Raw genomic sequence first — 18,508 nt, forward strand, 5'->3', positions numbered from 1 at the left:
AAAAGGAGTCCATCAGACATTAGGGGCCACCATAAAAAATACCAACTAGACAGTGTGGTGCCAAGATTAAAAAAAAAAAAAGAAAAAGAAAAAGAAACAAAACTGATTTCTTTTTTACTTTCTTTTTATTTGCTTCTTTTTGTTTGTTTTGAGACTATGTCTCATGTAGCCCAGGTTGGTCTTGAAATCACTATGAGGCTGAGAATGACCTTGGAACTGTCCAGTACTAGGATTAAGGTATGGGTTCCCTTATAGCTGGGGGGAAAAAGCCCGGGTATTTTTATACATACTTGTATTACTTCATAAAGGTGTGATTCAACACTGCCTAAGAAAAGTGAAGGTTTTCCTGTATCTCCTCCATCTTGCATTAGTTCCAAGAAGATATTATTCCGCTCATCATCTTGACGTCTGGGAACCTTAAGATCACAATGTATGAAAAGACATATTAAATTTCTAGTCTGAATTTCAGACATCATTTCCAAACACATACATCCACAAGGTATACTATACCATGGGCATCACTAATTATTAGTTTTTACATGTTAGCTTTATGACTTTTCAAGCTCACCATTCCACATATTCTAACCAGGACCTGTTTATGCTGGATATTAATTATGACTTTTGAATCATCTATGGCCTGCATTCTTTTTAACTATATCATAAAGAGGAACTCCCAACACTTGGTACGAAAAATACACATAAGAGAAAAGACAGTTCACCAACAGTGCTAGGAAAAAAAATCAAACACCCATATGCAGAAGAATAATCTAGATCCCCGCCTCTTGCCTTGTATAAAAACAAATCCAGATCAGATGGAAGAGATTAGTGTAAGGCCGACAGAAAAGCACTTCAAGACACACTCATCAGCAGTGACTTTCTGAACAGAGCTCTAGCAGTTCAAGAAACAACAGCAAGAACTGGCAAACGGGAATGCCTCATTTAAAGGCTTCTGCATGGGAAAAACAAATTCTCTTTGCTACTCATCTGGTTGGAGATTAATATCCAGAATATGTAAAGGATTCAGAATATGAAACACTGAAAGAATAAATAACCCCTAATCAACAAACAGGCAAATGAGCTGGATAGTGGCATTTCAAATGATAAGTACAAATAACCATGAGAGCATGAAGAAATGCTTAACATCTTTAGCCATTGGGGACTGCAAATTAAAACAACATAGACCCAGTCTCACTCCAATTAGAAAAGCTCTCATCAAGGGGGAAAAAAAGACAGGCTTGGGAGGATTCGGGGCAGGGACTGTGCATTTCTTGTGGGAATGGGGAGTGGTAAGAAAGTTCCTTAAAACCTGGGAACAGCACTACCCTCTGATCTAGTTATCACTTCTGATATAAAAATTCAGTCAGCACACAGTAGAGCTAGCCTCCATACCCATGCTGACTACGCCACATCAGCCTAGGTGCCCAGGGATGGATTGGATGGGCATCAAAACTGGAGCACATGCACACAGTGAAGTTTTATTCAGTCATAGGAGAATGAAACAGGCGATCATAATGTTGTGCCAGACTTACCAAGACCAGTGTTCGCTCATAACCGAAAGTTAGGGGAAAAGAAAGGGGACATAAAAGTAAAAGGGGAGCTATTAATGGTTTAGAATGAGGAAAAGGGAAGGGACAGGAAGATGAATGAGGACAATGGAGAGGTTAATATGACCAAAGTATGTTCTTCACATGTATGAAAATGCCAGGGCAGGCCATCATGCTATATAATTGATTTTCTAATAAAACAAATTCATTTTAAACTATGCCCGTCTGTTGTTCTTTTCACATTCATTTATGTGTGTGTATGTATGTATATGAGGGGGAGCACATGTACCACAGAGCACATATAGAGGTCAGAGGACAGCTGGCAGGGACCAGTCTTTCCTTTTACCACGGAGGACCCAGAAATCAAGTACAAGTCATTAGGCTTGGTACAAGTGCCTTGACTCACTGAGTCTTAAAAATTACCAACACTTAATTAAAATAAAGTTTACAATGACATACAGAGCGTAAATGAAATGCTTTAGAGGTTCAGTAAAACTCAATATAATAAATTTTTAAAGAAGTGATTGGACTAATTAATAAGCCTCTACCTCTACAGAATAGTACCACTAATTATTTTAAAGACTTATTTTATGCGTATGTGCATATGCTTGAGTGTATACACGCACATTATATGCATGCAGGTACTCATAGAGGCCAGAAGGGGGTGTCAAATACCCTAAGATTAGAGTTACAGCCTGCAGTGGGTGCTGGGAACTGAACCGGGTCCTCTTCAAGAGCAGCAAGTACTCTTGACCACTGGACAATAGGCCACTATTTTAAAGGAAGCTTTGAGATACACATAAGCTTTTTAAGAAGCTTAACTGTAAACAGAAACAGATGTTCCAGTTGAGAGGCAGTTTAATGGAATCTGAATCGAGATGGTGTGTGTACAGGCCCAGCATCATCCCATCCCAGCCCCATGGCACAATAAGTCACTTAACTCCATAGTGCCTAAGCTTCTTCATCTGCAGATAATAAGAAAGTGTGTGTGTGTGTGTGTGTGTGTGTGTGTGAGAGAGAGAGAGAGAGAGAGAGAGAGAGAGAGAGAGAAGGGGAGGGAGGGAGAGAGGTATTTTGGGTTGTTACAAAGACTGCTGTCTATGTGAAAATAGTAAGAGGAGTCTTTATGAGGAGAATATATTAGAGGAGAGAAAGGAACAGGCACACGAAAAAAAGGAAGGGCGGAAGAATACTGCAGATGACACTGAAGATGAGCGAGGAGGGGAGAGAGCCTTCCTTAAGGTATATGCTTAGAGCATCACACAGCAGCATGCCAAGGAGGAAGTGCACAGGGCAGCGCTTCGCACTACCTCCTCCTCCCCCCCCCCCCTTAGCAAAGTGTCACAGGCCACCTTGGAGGAGTAAAACACTGCAGAATCCCAAATGAAAAATCACTGCTTTTGGTTCTTGCTCCCCACCTCCCAGCCCCCTCCCGCGTGCAAGATGTAAGTAGTTAGAATATTTGAAACTATAAAGACACATCATTGTATCAACAAGAGAATTTTACCATTACCTGTACAGAAAAATACTTCACTTCATCAAACCTAAGTACAAGGTTCCTTTCATTGTTAACAGGTCTCAAGTTCCGAAGTTTTGTGCATTTCACGATGTGGTTTATAGAGATACGAATGAACAGATTAACATGCTGTTGTACAATGACTGAAAATAGAATATTTAGGAAAAAAGTTTTGTTGTAATTGATAAAATAACACGTAAAATTTATTATACAATCCAGGCCAAAATATAAAAATCAATCAAGTACATATAGGAATTAATCTTAAAGTATATTAAACAACGGGAAAAAATCTTCAAAATGACATTTTTGCCTATCATTGTTAGGCACAATGTCAATAGGAGTATTTTCTCTTCTCCTACCTATCATATCTTTATTCTCACCATAATTCCTTTGAAAACTTTCTACACATTCATTTTAAGGTAACTAAGTATACGTAATATACAACTGACATTATTGCCCAGATGTAACTCGTGTGTAGAAGTTTTAATTAATTGATTTTACATACTGTCTGCAGTTTCCCTCCCCCCTCTCCCCTCCCCCCCCCACACACCAGTCCACTCCTCCTCTGTTTCTGTTCAGAAAAGGGCAAGCCTCCCATGGGTGTCAACAAAGCATAGTACATCAAGTTGCAGTGAGTCTAAGCACCTCCCCATGTACTAAGGCTAGGCCAGGCAATCCAGTATGAGGAATAGGTTCCCAAGAGCCAGCCATATCATTAAAGACAAATAAGCATATAAACGAAGAATAACTGAATCTTAAGATAGATTTTACAGCAAGTTTACTAATACTTCTCTATAGATATTTTTGAGAAAAAAAACTCTCTGTATGCAAAAATTAAAAAGAAATACCATAATGGGAGTGGTTTAAAAATAAGAATAGAGGAGTATGGTAGCTCAGACCTTTAATCCCAACACTTGGGAGGCCAAGACTACATAGTCTCAAAGAACCAAAAACAGGGTGCAAATTTCAAATAATTTTTTAAATGTTTAAGTAGACTTATTGCATATAGTCAAATTAGCATCCATGAATATTGAGGTAAATCACAGATGGCCAAATTCTTTTTTATTTTACTTCCGTATTTAAAAGTACAATTTATTTTCACTGTCCTTGAATCTGATAAGGTATTTTGGTCATTTTAACATAAATCCAAAGAATGCAACTGAAAATGGCATTAGGATGGGTGACAGAGACATTCATTCATCAAAGAGTAAGATTTAGGGGAACATGTAGTCAAGGTCTTATTTTAAATGCGTATATTTTGTGAATGGGAAATGGGTTCAGGAAGGTGAGCGAGCAATCAATGAACACAAGCAATCTAAACCATCCCACCCTGCCAAGTCCACCCTTGTGAGCATCCACACTGAAGGGCCAGACACGCCAGTCCCGTATAACTGACAAACTGCTGCAAAGCTAACCCTTGGAAGCAGAAGTTCCACCCCACGGGTGGGCAGAGTGTGTGGTGACCAAATGGTTAGTGTTTCAAGCTGCTATGTTTTCCAGTGGTTAGTGATTCAGAACATAGTAAGTGGCCTTAACAGGGAGGTAGGCTGATACTGTAATCTACAACCAAAAGGATACACCTGTGAGAAAACTGTCTACAACTCTTTATGTGAACAGCCAGGCAGCCGACCTACAACAACCAAAACAAAAACACAAAAGCCGAACACATTTTTTTAAGTTAACTTTCTTACACTTCACATTGAACTGTATTTTTAAATTTTTAAAACACAGTTGTGTCTGATTTTTCACATTAAAAGTACTTTGTTGCTCTTACTAGAATTATGGTTTTTTTTTTGGGGGGGGGGTGGGCCGGGAAGGTGGCTCAGTGATTAAGAGCATATGATACTCTGCAGAGGACTCAAGTTCAGTTCCCAGCATCCACATCAGTTCTGAGGAATATGATGTCCTCTTCTGACCTCCATGGGTACCAGGCACACACATGATGCACATACATACATGTAGGTACTGATGCGTGTGCACACACACACAGAAAAGGCTTCTTAAAATACTGTTTCTTCTTTTAAATTTTTTATTAATTCACTCTCTCCCTCCTCCCCTTTCTCTCCTTTTCACCACCCTACGTGTGTGTGTGTGTGTGTGTGTGTGTGTGTGTGTGTGTGTGTGTGTGGTGTAGACATGTGCATAATAGCATGTGAGTGGTGGTCACAGGGACCTTGGAGGAGTTGGTGCCCTCTTTCCATCATGCAGGTCCTGGGGTTCAAATGCAGGTCATCTGGCAAGTGTCTTTACTCACTGAGCCAACTCACCAGACCAAACAATAAGGGCACATGGAAACTATTACTTCTGAGGTTTGTCAAGGGGCATGGAAGAGTGATGAAGGGGGTCAATTTTCAAACCATGGGTCAATTTGGAAAAAATTATACACACTTGATGAGCTCAACAAAAATACTGGTTCACAGACTCCTCTTTCAGAAGAACACTCAACATTAGCAGATCTTAGGTGGGGCCTCAGATCAATGTCTTACAATTATGTCAGGTGATCTGGGGTCTTTATTATAGAAAACATTGTTTCTGTGAATTAAAATGTTTTCCATTTTGGTGAATTTTGGTGAATACTTAATTGCTTTATGACTCATATAAATAAGTAATGCATGATCATGTTTGTCATAGAGGACTATTTTCTTCACACACTTTTCAACCACCAGATAATAAGTATCAACTGTATTTCATATCAAATTAGAAATAATGAAGGTTACTCATACATACCACATCTCCAAATGGTATCAAATTTGGTGTTTCATGGGTTTCTATCATTTCTTCACTCTGAGACCCTTTAAGAGTTTTTCTTAGGATCTATAATTAAAATAATTTAACACTTTAGAAGAAAAAGTAGAACATAACTAGATAAAATAATATTCCAATTCAATATTTTCTGCGTGTCTAGCAAGTATTTGGTGCTCTAGGCAGTGGCTATAACTATGAATAAGAAACTTGTTCCAATCTTCAATAAGTTTATCAATAGGTAAACAAAGAAATATAAGTGTACATAATTAAATATGGAATTATCAAGGCAATCAGAAAAGAGGAGAAAAGCACATATGCATATGAACAATGGGCAATCTGTTTGTTAATGGGTTGAAGACAAAGCAGGATATATTGAAACTTTTGTATCCAGTATGGCAATCACCTGGACCAGAACTTCTTTTTGGTGGGGCAGGGGTTGAGACAGGGTTTCTCTGTGCAGCTTTGGAGCCTGGCCTGGAACAAGCTCTTGTAGACCAGGCTGGTCTCAAACTCACAGAGGTCCACTGCCTCTGCCTCCCAAATGCTGGGATTAACAGCGTGCGCCACCACCGTCCAACTCAGAACTGCTATTCAAGTATAACTATATCAAGATGAGAGACAAATGAAACACAGGACACATTAGAGAAGGACCTCACAATTTCCAGAGTTCCTGTAAAGAGGGAGATAAAGTACTAATTCTGGCACAAACCTATGGGGACAGAGACAAGAGAACCCATAAGTGGCTGTGGAAAATGGTAGAGAGGAGTAGGGACAATAAAAGAGACAAAATCAAGGAGAAAGTCGATACTACAGAAGTTCTGACTGCAGGTCGTACAACATTGGGGGAGGGAGGACCAGTTGTTGCTTCCTTAGAGGAATACTGCTTCTCTTCTCGGTGAAGAAGACAGAGAAGAAGGGGCTCCCCTGAATACATGGCAGCGAGGAGAAAGAAAGACGTTATGGGGAATTAAGGATATCAGAACAACAAATAAGAGACACCAATCACATTCGCGTTGCCCTTCCCCTCCTATCGCTTAGACCATTTGCATAAACTGCACTTCAATCCGCTTTAAAAGCATAGCATGCTTGAATCCTGTAAAAGGTCACCAGGATAAGAAAAATCAGATCAACTTCATTAACAGTTGCTATAGGAAGAAAAGTGAGAGAGATCTTCTTTGACTGATGTTCACTCTTCTCCCTTTGGAACCCTCCTATGAGGTCCTGCTCTCATGGTCTGTGAAAGGCTTATGAAAGCCGGCGAGGGACAGGAACAATCTTGAGTTCTGCTGCCAACTTTGTTGAAGATGCTCTGTTTTTCCTATTGTGTCTTTCTGGCTTCTTTTCCAAAATTCAGGTGTCCACGGGTATGTAGATATCTGAGTCTTTGGTTCCATTGATCAACCTGTCTGTTTTTATGCCAATACCATTCAGTTTTTGTTACTATAGCTCTGTAGCAGAGCTTGAAATCAGGGATAGGTGATACCTTTGGAAGTTCTTTTCTTGTACAGGATTGTTTAGCTAACTTGGGTTTCTGGGTTTTCCATATGAAGTTAGGAAGTTCAAAGTCTATAAGAATTGTGTTGGAATTTTGAGGGGATTGTGTTTATATAAAGGTTGCTTTTGGAAAAAAAAAGTATGGGAGATCGTTCCATCCTCTGATATCTCCTTCAATTTCCTTCTCCAAATACTTGACTTTTTTTGTTTGGTTTTTCAAGACAGGGTTTCTTTGTATTGCTTTGGAACCTGTCCTGGAACTCACTCTGTAGACCAGGCTGACCTCAAACTCACAGAGATCTGCTTGCTTCTGCCTCCTGAGTGCTTGAACTAAAGGTGTGTGCCACCAATGCCCGGTAAGACTTGTCATACAAGTCTTTTACTTAGTTAAGTTACCCCAAGATATTTTATATTATTTGTGCCTGTTATGAAGGGTGTTCTTTCTTGATTTCTTTCTTGGCCCATTTATCATTTGTATTTTGCATTGTATTTTGTTTTGCATTCCAACCACAGTTCTCCCTCCCACCCCTCCTTCTGCCCACCCACCCCCTACTTAACTTCCCCTTCATCCCACCCTCCATTCACTCCTACATGGTAAGGTCTCCCATGCAGGTTGAACTGAGCCTGGCCCATTAAATTGAGGCAGGACTAAGCCCCTCCCCACCTTTATTAAGGCTGAGCGTGGCACCCCACCATAAGGAATGGGCTCCAACAAGCTAGCTCATGCACTAGGGATGGATACTAGACCTTCAGTCAGGGGCCCCGCCCCTCAGGTAGATCTAGCTACACCACTGTGTCCCACATGCAGACTGGTCCCATGGAGGCTCCACGGCTGTCAGTCTAGAGTTTGTGAGTCCCATGAGCTTGTTCAATTGTCTCTGTAGGTTTCCCCTTTGTGATCTTGGCTTCTCTTGCTCATGTATTCTTTCCTCCCTCTTCAACTGGATTCCCAGAGCTCAGCCTGGTGCTTGGTTGTGGATCTCTGCATCTGGTTCCATCAGTTGCTGAAGGTTCTGTGATGACAGTTGGGATATTCACCAGTCTGCTTACAGGGGAAGGTCAGTCCAGACACCCTCTCCACTACTGCTAGGAGTCTTAGAGGGGGTCACCCTTGTGGATTCCTGGGAGTTTCCCTAGCACCAGGTTTCTCGTTAACCCCGTAGTTGCTCTCTCTTTCAACAGATCTCTTTCACTGTTCCCCCACTTTGTCCCTCTCCTAACTTGATCACCCCATTCTCTCATGTCCTTGGCCCTATCTCTTCCCCTTTACCATCCCCACCCCGAGTTTACCCAGGAGATCTCATCTAATTTCCCTTCCCAGGGCGATCTATGCTTCCCTCTTAGGGTCCTCCTTGTTACCTAGCTTATCTGAAGCTGTGGATTGTAGCCTGAGTACATACTATATTTGTCTTTCTGGGCCTGGGTTAGTTACTTCACTCAGGATGTTTTTTTTCTAGTTCCACCCATTTGCCTGCAAATTTCATGGTGTCATTTTTTTTTTTACAGCTTAGTAATACTCCATTGTGCAAATGTACCACATTTTCTTTATCCATTCTTCAGTTGAGAGGCATCTAGGTTGTTTCGAGTTTCTGACTATTACAAATAATGCTTCTATGAATATAGTTGAACAAATGCCCTTGTGGTATGATTGAGCGTCCTTTAGGTATATGCCCAAGAGTGATATCACTGGGTCTTAAGATAGACTGATTCCCAATTTTCTGGCTGTCCCAGTAGTGGAGGAGTGTTCCCCTTTCTCCACATCCTCTCCAGCATAAGCTGTCCTCAGTATTTTTGATCTTAGCCATTCTGACAGGTGTAAGATGGTATCTCAGAGTCATTTTGATTTGCATTTCCCTGATGATTAAGGATGTTGAGAAATTCCTTAAATGTATTTTGGCCATTGGAGAGAATTCTCTGTTAATTTGGATATCTCTCTCTCTCTCTCTCTCTCTCTCTCTCTCTCTCTCTCTCTCTCTCTCTCTCTCTCCCTCTCTCTCTCTGTCTCTCTCTCCCCCTCTTTCACTCCCCTCCCTCTCTCTTTGACTAAAGGTTTGTCTATCTTGTTGATTTTCTTAAAAAAAAAACAAACTATTTGTTTCATTGATTCTTTGTATTGTTCTCTTTGTTTCTATTTTATTGATTTCAGCCCTCAGTTTGATTATTTCCTGCAGTCTAGTCCTCTTGAATGAGCTTGTTTCTTTTTGCTTTATTGTTTTTAGGTGTGCTGTTGAGTTGTTAGTGGGACCTCTCCGATTTCTTTATGTAAGCTACAAACTTTTTCCTCTTAGCACTGCTTTCATTGTGTCCCATGACTTTAGGTATGTTGTGCATTGGTTTTCATTGAATTCTAGGAAGTCTTTAATCTCTTTCTTATTTCTGCCTGGACTGGGGGTTGGTGAGGATGGAAACAGGAACAGGTGGGGGTGTATAGAGGGAGAGATGACTGGAATTAGGGGGCATTTGGGATGTGAGTGAAAACCTAGTGCCGTGGAAACTGCCTGGAATCTTCAAGAGTGACCCTAGCAAAGGCTCCTAGTAATATGGGATGTGGAGCCTGAGCTGGTCATCTTCTGCAACCAGGCAAGGATTCCAGCAGTGAGACTGGGACACCAAACCAGCCACAAAACCTTGTGGCTGTCCTGCTTGCAGGATGTGCTGGGGTTGTGATGGCACAAAACCTGTGGGAATGGCCAACCAGTGACTGGTCCAGCATGTGCTCCATGCCACAAGAGGGGAGACCATGCCTGATACTACCTGGATGGCCAAGAACCAGAGGTTAAACAGTCCAGACATGAGTGGAGAAAAAATTAAATGACATGATTACTAATGATATTCTGCTATACTCATGGACAGGTGCATAGCCCAACTGTCATCAGAAAAACATCCAGCAACAGACAGGAGCAGATGCAGAGATCCACAGCCAAACACTAGGCAGAGCCACGGGAGCCCCACAGAAGGAGAGGAGCCGGAGGGATCAAGCACACCGTGAGAACACAGTCCCCAGAAACAACTAAGTGGGGCTTATGGGGGATCACAGAGACTGCAGAAACAATCACAGACCATGCATGAGTGCGAGCTAGGTCCTCTGCATGTATGTTATGGTTGTGTACTTTGTGTTCTTATGGGACTCCCAAAGGTGGGAGTAGGGAGTGTCTCCAAGTCTTTTGCCTGCTCTTGGGACCCTTTCCTAGCCCTGCCCAGCCTTGATATGAGTGGTTGTGCCTAGTCTCACTGAAACTTGTTATGCTGACTCGGTGGGTGTCCCTGGGAGCCCTGCTCTTTTTTCAAAGGAAAAGGAAGAAGAGCAGATCAGGGATAAAGGAAAAATAGGGAGGAATGGGAGGAGAGAAGGGAGGGGAAGCTGCAGTTGGGATGCAATGTATGAGAGAATAATAAACAAGAAAAACAGAAACCCATATCAAAAATGAATAGCATTTCAAAGTGCCCAAGGAAGCATGAATTCAAATGAAATGTAATAAAGGCAATGGAAGAGACAGGAATCGAGTGGAGAGAATGAAAATAAGATAGAGAAATAAGTAAAGAGGGCTAAAGCAATGTCTTTGAACTGGAAGGAAAAAAAGAAAAAAGAAATCACCAGGGGGGCAGGGAACACTGGGAAAGAACTAATATTAAATGATAACCCAGAGAGACAAATACGATATTTATTTACTTATAAGCGGATATTAGCTGTAAAAAGACAACCATGCTATGGTTCACAGACCCAGAGAGGCTAACTAACAATGGGAGGGCTCAAGGGGGGATGGAAGGATCTCCCTGGGAAGGGGTAATAGATTTTGAAGACTAGGAGTGGGTAAGGTTAGGAACAGAAGTGATGGGGGGGGGAATACTGGGAGAAACGAATGGTATTGGGGTCATCTCCTGGGCAAGGAGGAAACCTGGGCAATGGAATCTACAGGAGTGACCCTAACAAAAAGACTTCTAGTAATGGGAGACACAGAGCCTCAACTGACCATCTTCTGTAACCATGCAAGTGGAGGGACCGGGACACCAACCCAGACACAAAACCTTGACCTAGTGTATCCTGACTGCAGAGTGTTCTGGGACCACAGCCTAGCAGAATCCTCCTTCGTCCAGCAACTGATAAGAGCAAAGGCAAAGTCATTGCCAAACATTAGGCAGAGCTTGCAGAGGTCTGCAGAGTAGGTTATAGAGGAAGGATTGGAGAAACCAGAGGGAACAGGGATATCACAAGAACATGTCCCACAGAATAGCAAAGGACAGATGGGCAAGGTGAACAGACACAGGTTTATATAGGGCTTCTTAGGGGTGGAGCTTTCCCAGGGAGATTTCCAGGTCAGATTTGAATCCTTGAGCTCAGACTGGCCAGATCTGGTGCTCAGGGGTTGGTTGGTTTTCTGCACAGGTTTAAGGGCAGATTTGGCTCTGGTTTCAGGGATTTCTTTCTCTGGCCCTTTTTTGGCCTTTTGGCTCTAATTTTAGGGCTAGAGTATATTTCTTTCACTGGCTGATTCCAGGGGCAAAGTGTGTTTCTTTGGCACTGGTTTCAGGGTCAGGGTGAATTTCTTTGGTTCTGGTTGCAGGGCCAAAGTAGGTTTCTTTGGCTCTGCTCAGGATGTGTTTCTTTGGTTGGCCCCTTTCCCTTACAGACTCCACATCAGCAAGACCTGAACATCCCAACACAGATGAAACAGAAGAGAACAATCCTAAAAACAACTTTATGATGATGATAGAGATGCTCAAAGAAGTAGAGAAAATCTCTTAAGGAAATGGAAGAAAAACAATACCAAAAAAATTTGAAGAAATAGAGGAAAAGACAAACCAAAATTGGCTTTAAAGCTGAGAGAGAAAAATAAAAAAAGATACAGTCTGAGGGAATGCTAGAAATAGAAAAGCTAGGCAAATAAATGATCAGGAACTACAGATGCAAACAAAGTTAACTTTTGACGGTATGCCTGTGTTCTGTTGGTAAAATATAAAGCCTGCAGTCCACTGTTAGAATTTTGGAAATTTTAACAATATTAATTCCTTACATTTATTTGTATCCTCTTCAATTCTCTCATCAATGTTTCATAGTATTTACTGTAGAGATATTTTGCCTCTTTGTTTAATTCATTCCTAATTGCTTTGTTATAGTATCTATTACAAATGGAGATGTTTTCTTGATTTCTTTTCCAAGTCGCTTTTCTGTAATTGTAAAGAAACACTAATGGTTTTTGTATGTTCCTTTTGTCACCCCCAAATTTACAGAATCCTTTCAATTTACTTTTGTGGTAAAGTTTTCTACCTGTAAGGCCATGCCATCTGTAAACCGTGATAATGTGATTGCTTCCTTTCTGGTTTGAATGCCCTTTTTCATACATAATTGCTTAGGCTAGGACTTTATACTGTGTTGAGCTGAAAGGTAAAAGGTTTCAACTTTTTTCCTCATTCGTTGTTTGCTGTAGGTTTGTAATATGTGGCCTTTATTGTGTGTCCATACAGTCCTTGTGTGCTGAGTTTCTTGAGAGATTTTTAGTCATGGATAGATGGTGATCTATTGAATAGCATGCTTAATATAGTTAACTATAATGTATTGCATATTTCAAAATTGCCTAAGATGCATGGGACCTAGGAATCCAGTACTGCCATTTTTCCCTTAAAAATTAATAATGGGTATCAATTAAACAATTGAAAAAATTATTCAATTTATCTGCAATAATTTTGTTATTATTGCACCTGACTCATACACACACACACACACACACACACACACAGAGTTATCTGTGGTTTCACTGTAGTTTATGGTAACTACTTACAATTACTATATCACAAAATATGTCAATGTATGATATATTGTGCATGTAGTTAACTGAAACATCATGCTTATCATTATGTTTATATTCCTTATTTTGGAGGTCTGTTTTGTTTTGTCAAGGTCTCATTCTGTGGCCCAGGCTAATGTGGAGTTTATTATGTAACCTAAGCAGTCATCAAAACCACAGAAATGCCCCTGCCTCAGCCTTTCACATGCTGCAGGGGCAGGCATGACCTCCACTCCTGGCTGGGGGAATGAGTAGATAAAAGCTAATTTAGACCCTTTGAGACACCTTCTTTACAGGTTGCTCGTGCCCAGACCCTGACAATGGAGATCATGAAAGCCTCCAAAACTCACCCAGCCAGCACACCTACACCAATGGGGTCTACCAAACTGTCTACCAAGCCTGCTCCCTCGGGTGCACAGCTGTAAGCACAGGTCTCTGAGAAGGACATGTCCAAACCAGGAAACATGACACCAGCAGAGAGCCATTTCCTAATAAGCAGCCCCAAAGGAAAGGAAACCCATACGTCTCTGAAAGAGCATTCTCAACAACTGACTTAAGAATACCCAGGGAACCAACGAAAACAATCCAACAAAAGTCTGGACAGCAAGACACAGAAGTTTGGAGCTTAGCACAGAGATACAGTTAAAACAGCTAAACATTCTAAAGCTGACTGATACAATCAATAAAATGAAAAGTACAGTAGAGAGTTCTAAAAGTGGCCTTGATCAAACAGGAAGAAAAAAAACACTTCAGCTCCAAGAAAATGATTTCTAACTATCCAGTTACATGGTTTATATGCTGGTGAAGGGACATTTATAGAACAAGTCATAATATCCTAATATCATAACAGTGGCATATAAATCACTTATCTCTGATATAAATGATGAGGGGAGAGCCTAGAAGGAGAGGTGGGGGGCAGCTGAGCCCGGGATATAAAACAAATACATGGATTTTTAAAAGTACTGTAATGATAATTTGTCAGTGAACACACAAGATAGTTACATGTACATAGATAGCATCACCAAGTCGAAATGAGTGGGAGGGATAAAAGAGTAGTTTTTGTATGTCATCGAAATTAAGTTGTTACAAAGTTAGCCTGTAGCTGTAGGCGTTTTACATAATCTCATAGGAACCACAAAGATGAGAACTACGGTGGATACACAGAGAAAGAGTAAGGAACTGAGACTTTAGCCTTACAGAAAACTGTCAGATCATAAAGGAGGACAGGGATGAGGAACTAGTGCATCCAAAGAATAATGAACAAGATGGCAACTTGGCACTCACTAGTAACTAACTACTTTATGTGTAAGAAGATTAATTCTCCAATCAAAAGTCAGAGAATTGTCAAATGAGTAGAACAGAACAAGGCAGCCACAGTGGCAGACCCTTGGAATCCCAGCACTTGGGGGGCACAGCAGGAAGACCTGCCTGTGCTACACAGTAAGATCCACGAAAAGGACAAATGAGACCATTATATAATCAAAGGATCAAATTCTCAAGAAGACTATGATAACTGTAGTTGTAATATCAGAGTACATAAAAATATTACTATACCCAAAGAGACAAATGACAGTAAAACACTGCTGGGGCTCAATATGATACTCTTTAAATTTTATTTTATTTTTGGTGCTTGGGCTTAAATTCAGGGCCTTGCACATGGTAAATGTCTTAGGGTTACTATTGCTGTGATGGAACACCATAACCAAAAGCAAGATAGGGAGAAAAGGGTTCATTAGGCTTATATTTCCTCATCATTGTTCATCACTGAAGGAAGTCAGGACAGGAACTCAAACAGGGCAGGATCCTGGATGCAGGAGCTGATGCAGAGGCCATGGAAGAGTGATTGTCACTAAACATCCCTGTTTTATGTTGAAGTGCTGTGCCTGCATGAGTGTATGTGCACCACATGCATGTCCATGGCCTGTGAAGGTCATAGAGGTTTTTGGATTCATGAAACTAGAGTCACAGATGGGTATGAGCCACCATGTGGGTGTTGGGAACTGAACTCATGTCCTTTGCAAGAAGCAACAAGTGCTCTTACCAGCTGAGCCAGCTTTCCAGCCCTGTTTGTTTGTTTTTCTGAGACAGGGTTTCTTTGAGTACTCCTGGCTGTCCTGGAAAACTCTCTGTAGACCAGGCTCCTCAAACTCAGAGATCTGCCTGCCTCTGCCTTCTGGGTGCTGGGATTAAAGGCATGCACCACCACTGCCCACATTTCTGAATTTTTTAAGTGCACTATTTAGTAATAATGTAAGGCCATCGAAGAATGTAAATTTTGCTAATAATCCTCTAATGACTTTTATGTAGAATAAGTTACAGTTTGGTTCTCCCTTGCAATTTATGCCTCCAACCTCTAGCTACCACTAAATACTGGAGACCAGATGAAGAATTAGTCCTCCAGGGTTATAATTTAAGGGCCTTGGTAATATCCAGGTGTAGTGACACACACCAGCATCCCATCCCTTAAGTATGTAAAATGGAGGGTTGCCAAGAGTTTGAAACTGGTCCTCATAGCCAGTCCCAGGTCAGCCAGGACTCATGTAGTAAGGCAAAACAAAACAAAGACTCTCCATAACAAAATTAATTAATAAAAATAAGGTTTCTGGAGTTTGGCATATTATGCAGATAAATGACATGTCAGCAATGGTATTGACTGCCATGAGCATGTAGTGATGGTTCTTTGCCCCGGTTAAACATCATCATCTCCTTCATATTCACGGTCTTTCGTATAACCAGAAGTTAAAGTAATTGCCTAACGTCACCCCTTTCAAGTGAAGGAGGTCTCGGGATTGCTAGCACTGACCCTTTCAGTCCCTGGGACACCACAGGCCTCCCATCCTCAGTGCCCCCTGCACTCGGGCCACTCACGTTCAGCAGCCGAGTCCCCGTGCTCTTGCTCTTGTTCTTGTCCTTCTCTTTATCTGTTGCCATGACCGGGGGTGGCTTGCCTTGTTCGTTAGCATATCGCACTGAAGAGACATTGGATACTCTGCGAAGCGCGGGGTCTGGAGGGCTAAGGGAGCTCTTCTGGAAAATGGGGTTGGGCAGCAGGGACTGGGGCCTTACGCTGCCCGGGGTGGAGCGCTTCGAGGTGATCGGGGTGGAGGGCTTCGAGGTGATCGAGGAGGGGGCCATGGAAGGGCGGTGGCGCATCAGCCCTGGGGAGGTGGAAAACCTGCGCGGTGTCTCTTGAGGGTTACTGATGGAAACCCTCCGGATTCCCGGAGGAGGCAACTCCATTGTTACATTCTCTTCAGGTCCCTGCTTCCCACTAACCCAACCGCTGTTGGCTGCTCACGCGCAGCTGCCTTTCCCGCGCTTTCCTGGACCATGCACGTGCAGAACGCCTGTGCTGCATGGCTGGAGGTCATCTGGGTTTGGAGGGGGTGAATTTAGCAAAGTGGACAATCTGCTCTGGCTCCTTGTTAGGCAGTTTACATTTCCACTGGAATTCAGAGCCTGCTGGTGGGCAACCCCCTCCACATTGTCTCAGGGGCCCTCTTCTCTCCATATCATTCCATTAGATACTACCAGACATCACTTTCTGTGCAGTACCACCTGTGCGCCAAGTGTATACTTCCAGAAACCTACTTGAACACCTTTATCTGACTATTCCACAAACACAGGACACAGTCATATATTTTTCTTACCTCCAAAGCTCTAATATGCTCCAAATTAATGTAATAATGCCACATTCATAAAGGATATATATGTATATATCCTTTATGCAAGAACCCCACTTCTCTTTACTCTTCTTATTCTGGGACGTCTCTCATATAGAAAAGTATTATGATTTACTCTACGGCATCCCAGCCTGACTCATAAATTGCTTCCTCTGTCTCACTATGAGAATAATTTTACCATTATACACAATGCAAACCCAGAAGCTCCCAGAACTTTATTGGCCATTTAATATTTTAAAAATATTGTTAAGGTGGCTCTAAGGCAAGGCCGGTAGCATATTAGACATTTTTTGTTTGTCTTTGTTTTTTTTTAAGACAGGGGGTTCTCTGTGTAACATTCCTGGCTGTCCTGGGACTTGTCTCTGTAGACTATGCTGGTCTCGAACCCACAGAGATACATTTGTCCCTGCCTCCCAAGTGTTGGGATCAAAGTTGTGTGTCACCATCTCACAGTTGCACATTAGACTTTTAAAAAAATAAAACCTTTTAGATGTTTCCCAACCTCAGAGCCATTATTTACTGCTATGCCATTTGGAATGTAGTCTTGTAAGCAAGACTGAGCTCAACAGTCACCTTTAGTTAATCTCTACCACTAGAAACTCCATTCTCCACAGCTCCTGCTCACAGCCAATCTCACCTGCAAACCTTCCCTAGATTTTCCATCCCCATCTCCTCTAAGTAGATTAAGGCCCATCAAAAGGCAGACAATCTGTTTGCCATGTGCTCTCACTTGCCCCAAAGACACAATTAACAGCTGTCTCCAGCCCGCTGCTTGGCATGCATGTCCCTTACAGTGAGCTCACCCTAGTAGCTGCTAATCCCTAAAGCCAAATTCTTTTGGAACAAGAACTTGGTCTTTGCCTTTTCCTTTCAGGCTGCATGGTACAAAATCCCAAGCCCTTAACTCCTATGTGACTGTCAGTGTGGGACTATGCTGCAAGGTGCTTAATTTCTAACCCAGTGAGACTTGTCTTCTCAGCTCATTCTGGCTTCCTAAGGGGTCATGGGGCATGAAGTTTACCTAGCACCACAGATGAAGTAATCTCAGTTTTTGTCTTGTTTCACAATAATATGGTTTTATTTGTACTGTAAAACTATTCCTGCGGGAAGGTGGTGACAAACACCTTTAATTCCAGCACGTAGGAGACAGACAGTTGGATTTCTGTGAGTTCCAGGCCAGCCTGGTTCAGAGAACAAGTTCCAGGACAGCCAGGGCTACACAGAGAGATACTGTTTGGGGGAGGGGGAGCAAACCAAACAAAAAACTTATTCATTTATTGGTTCCTTAAGGAGAGTCTGGTTCTACAGTTCACTTTAGCAATTAGTTCTATGCATTTGGCATAATGCATAATGTTTTCTGGCTGGGGCCTGAGCAGTAGGGGACAAGTTCATCAGGATTTGAAATCTCTGATTAGTATGGAAGCTCTGTGCAGTAGTTCCTGGAGACACCTGCTGGAGAATAATGGCATTGTTGATTTACAGTGAAATACGGGTTATGCAAAGGAAAGGTAAAGTACTTCAGGGTCCACAAAAGCCTGGTTCTTTAGAATTGTTGCCAAGTCTGAAAATTTATTTGAACCTGATTGATGGAGGCAACTAGCAATTGTTTTTGAATGGGACAGAAATGAAGTCTTGTGAACAAATTTACATTTACAGGTATTTTAGTCCAGTAGTGTTACACAATTTAAAAAGAACAGAAATGTATTTCTCACAGTTGTAGAGACTGGCAAGTTCAAGATCTGA

At 41.8% G+C, this 18,508-nt stretch overlaps 1 protein-coding gene across 1 annotated transcript in view; it reads right to left on the minus strand.

The window, feature by feature from the left end:
- C2cd6 (C2 calcium dependent domain containing 6) overlaps nt 1-16,381 on the minus strand; it is an 84,223-nt gene extending 67,842 nt beyond the window's left edge. Inside the window, exons 1-5 of the mRNA XM_051190636.1 lie at nt 15,951-16,381; nt 5,788-5,874; nt 4,639-4,690; nt 3,058-3,203; nt 291-416 (exon numbers count right to left, since the gene is read on the minus strand). Coding sequence (XP_051046593.1) covers nt 291-416; nt 3,058-3,203; nt 4,639-4,690; nt 5,788-5,874; nt 15,951-16,322 — 783 coding nt within the window. The 5' untranslated portion in view covers nt 16,323-16,381. The remainder of the gene's footprint in view (nt 1-290; nt 417-3,057; nt 3,204-4,638; nt 4,691-5,787; nt 5,875-15,950) is intronic.
- Between the last annotated feature and the right edge of the window lie 2,127 nt (nt 16,382-18,508).

Source organism: Phodopus roborovskii, unplaced genomic scaffold, assembly GCF_943737965.1.
Source record: "Phodopus roborovskii unplaced genomic scaffold, PHOROB, whole genome shotgun sequence".
Taxonomy (NCBI): domain Eukaryota; kingdom Metazoa; phylum Chordata; class Mammalia; order Rodentia; family Cricetidae; genus Phodopus; species Phodopus roborovskii.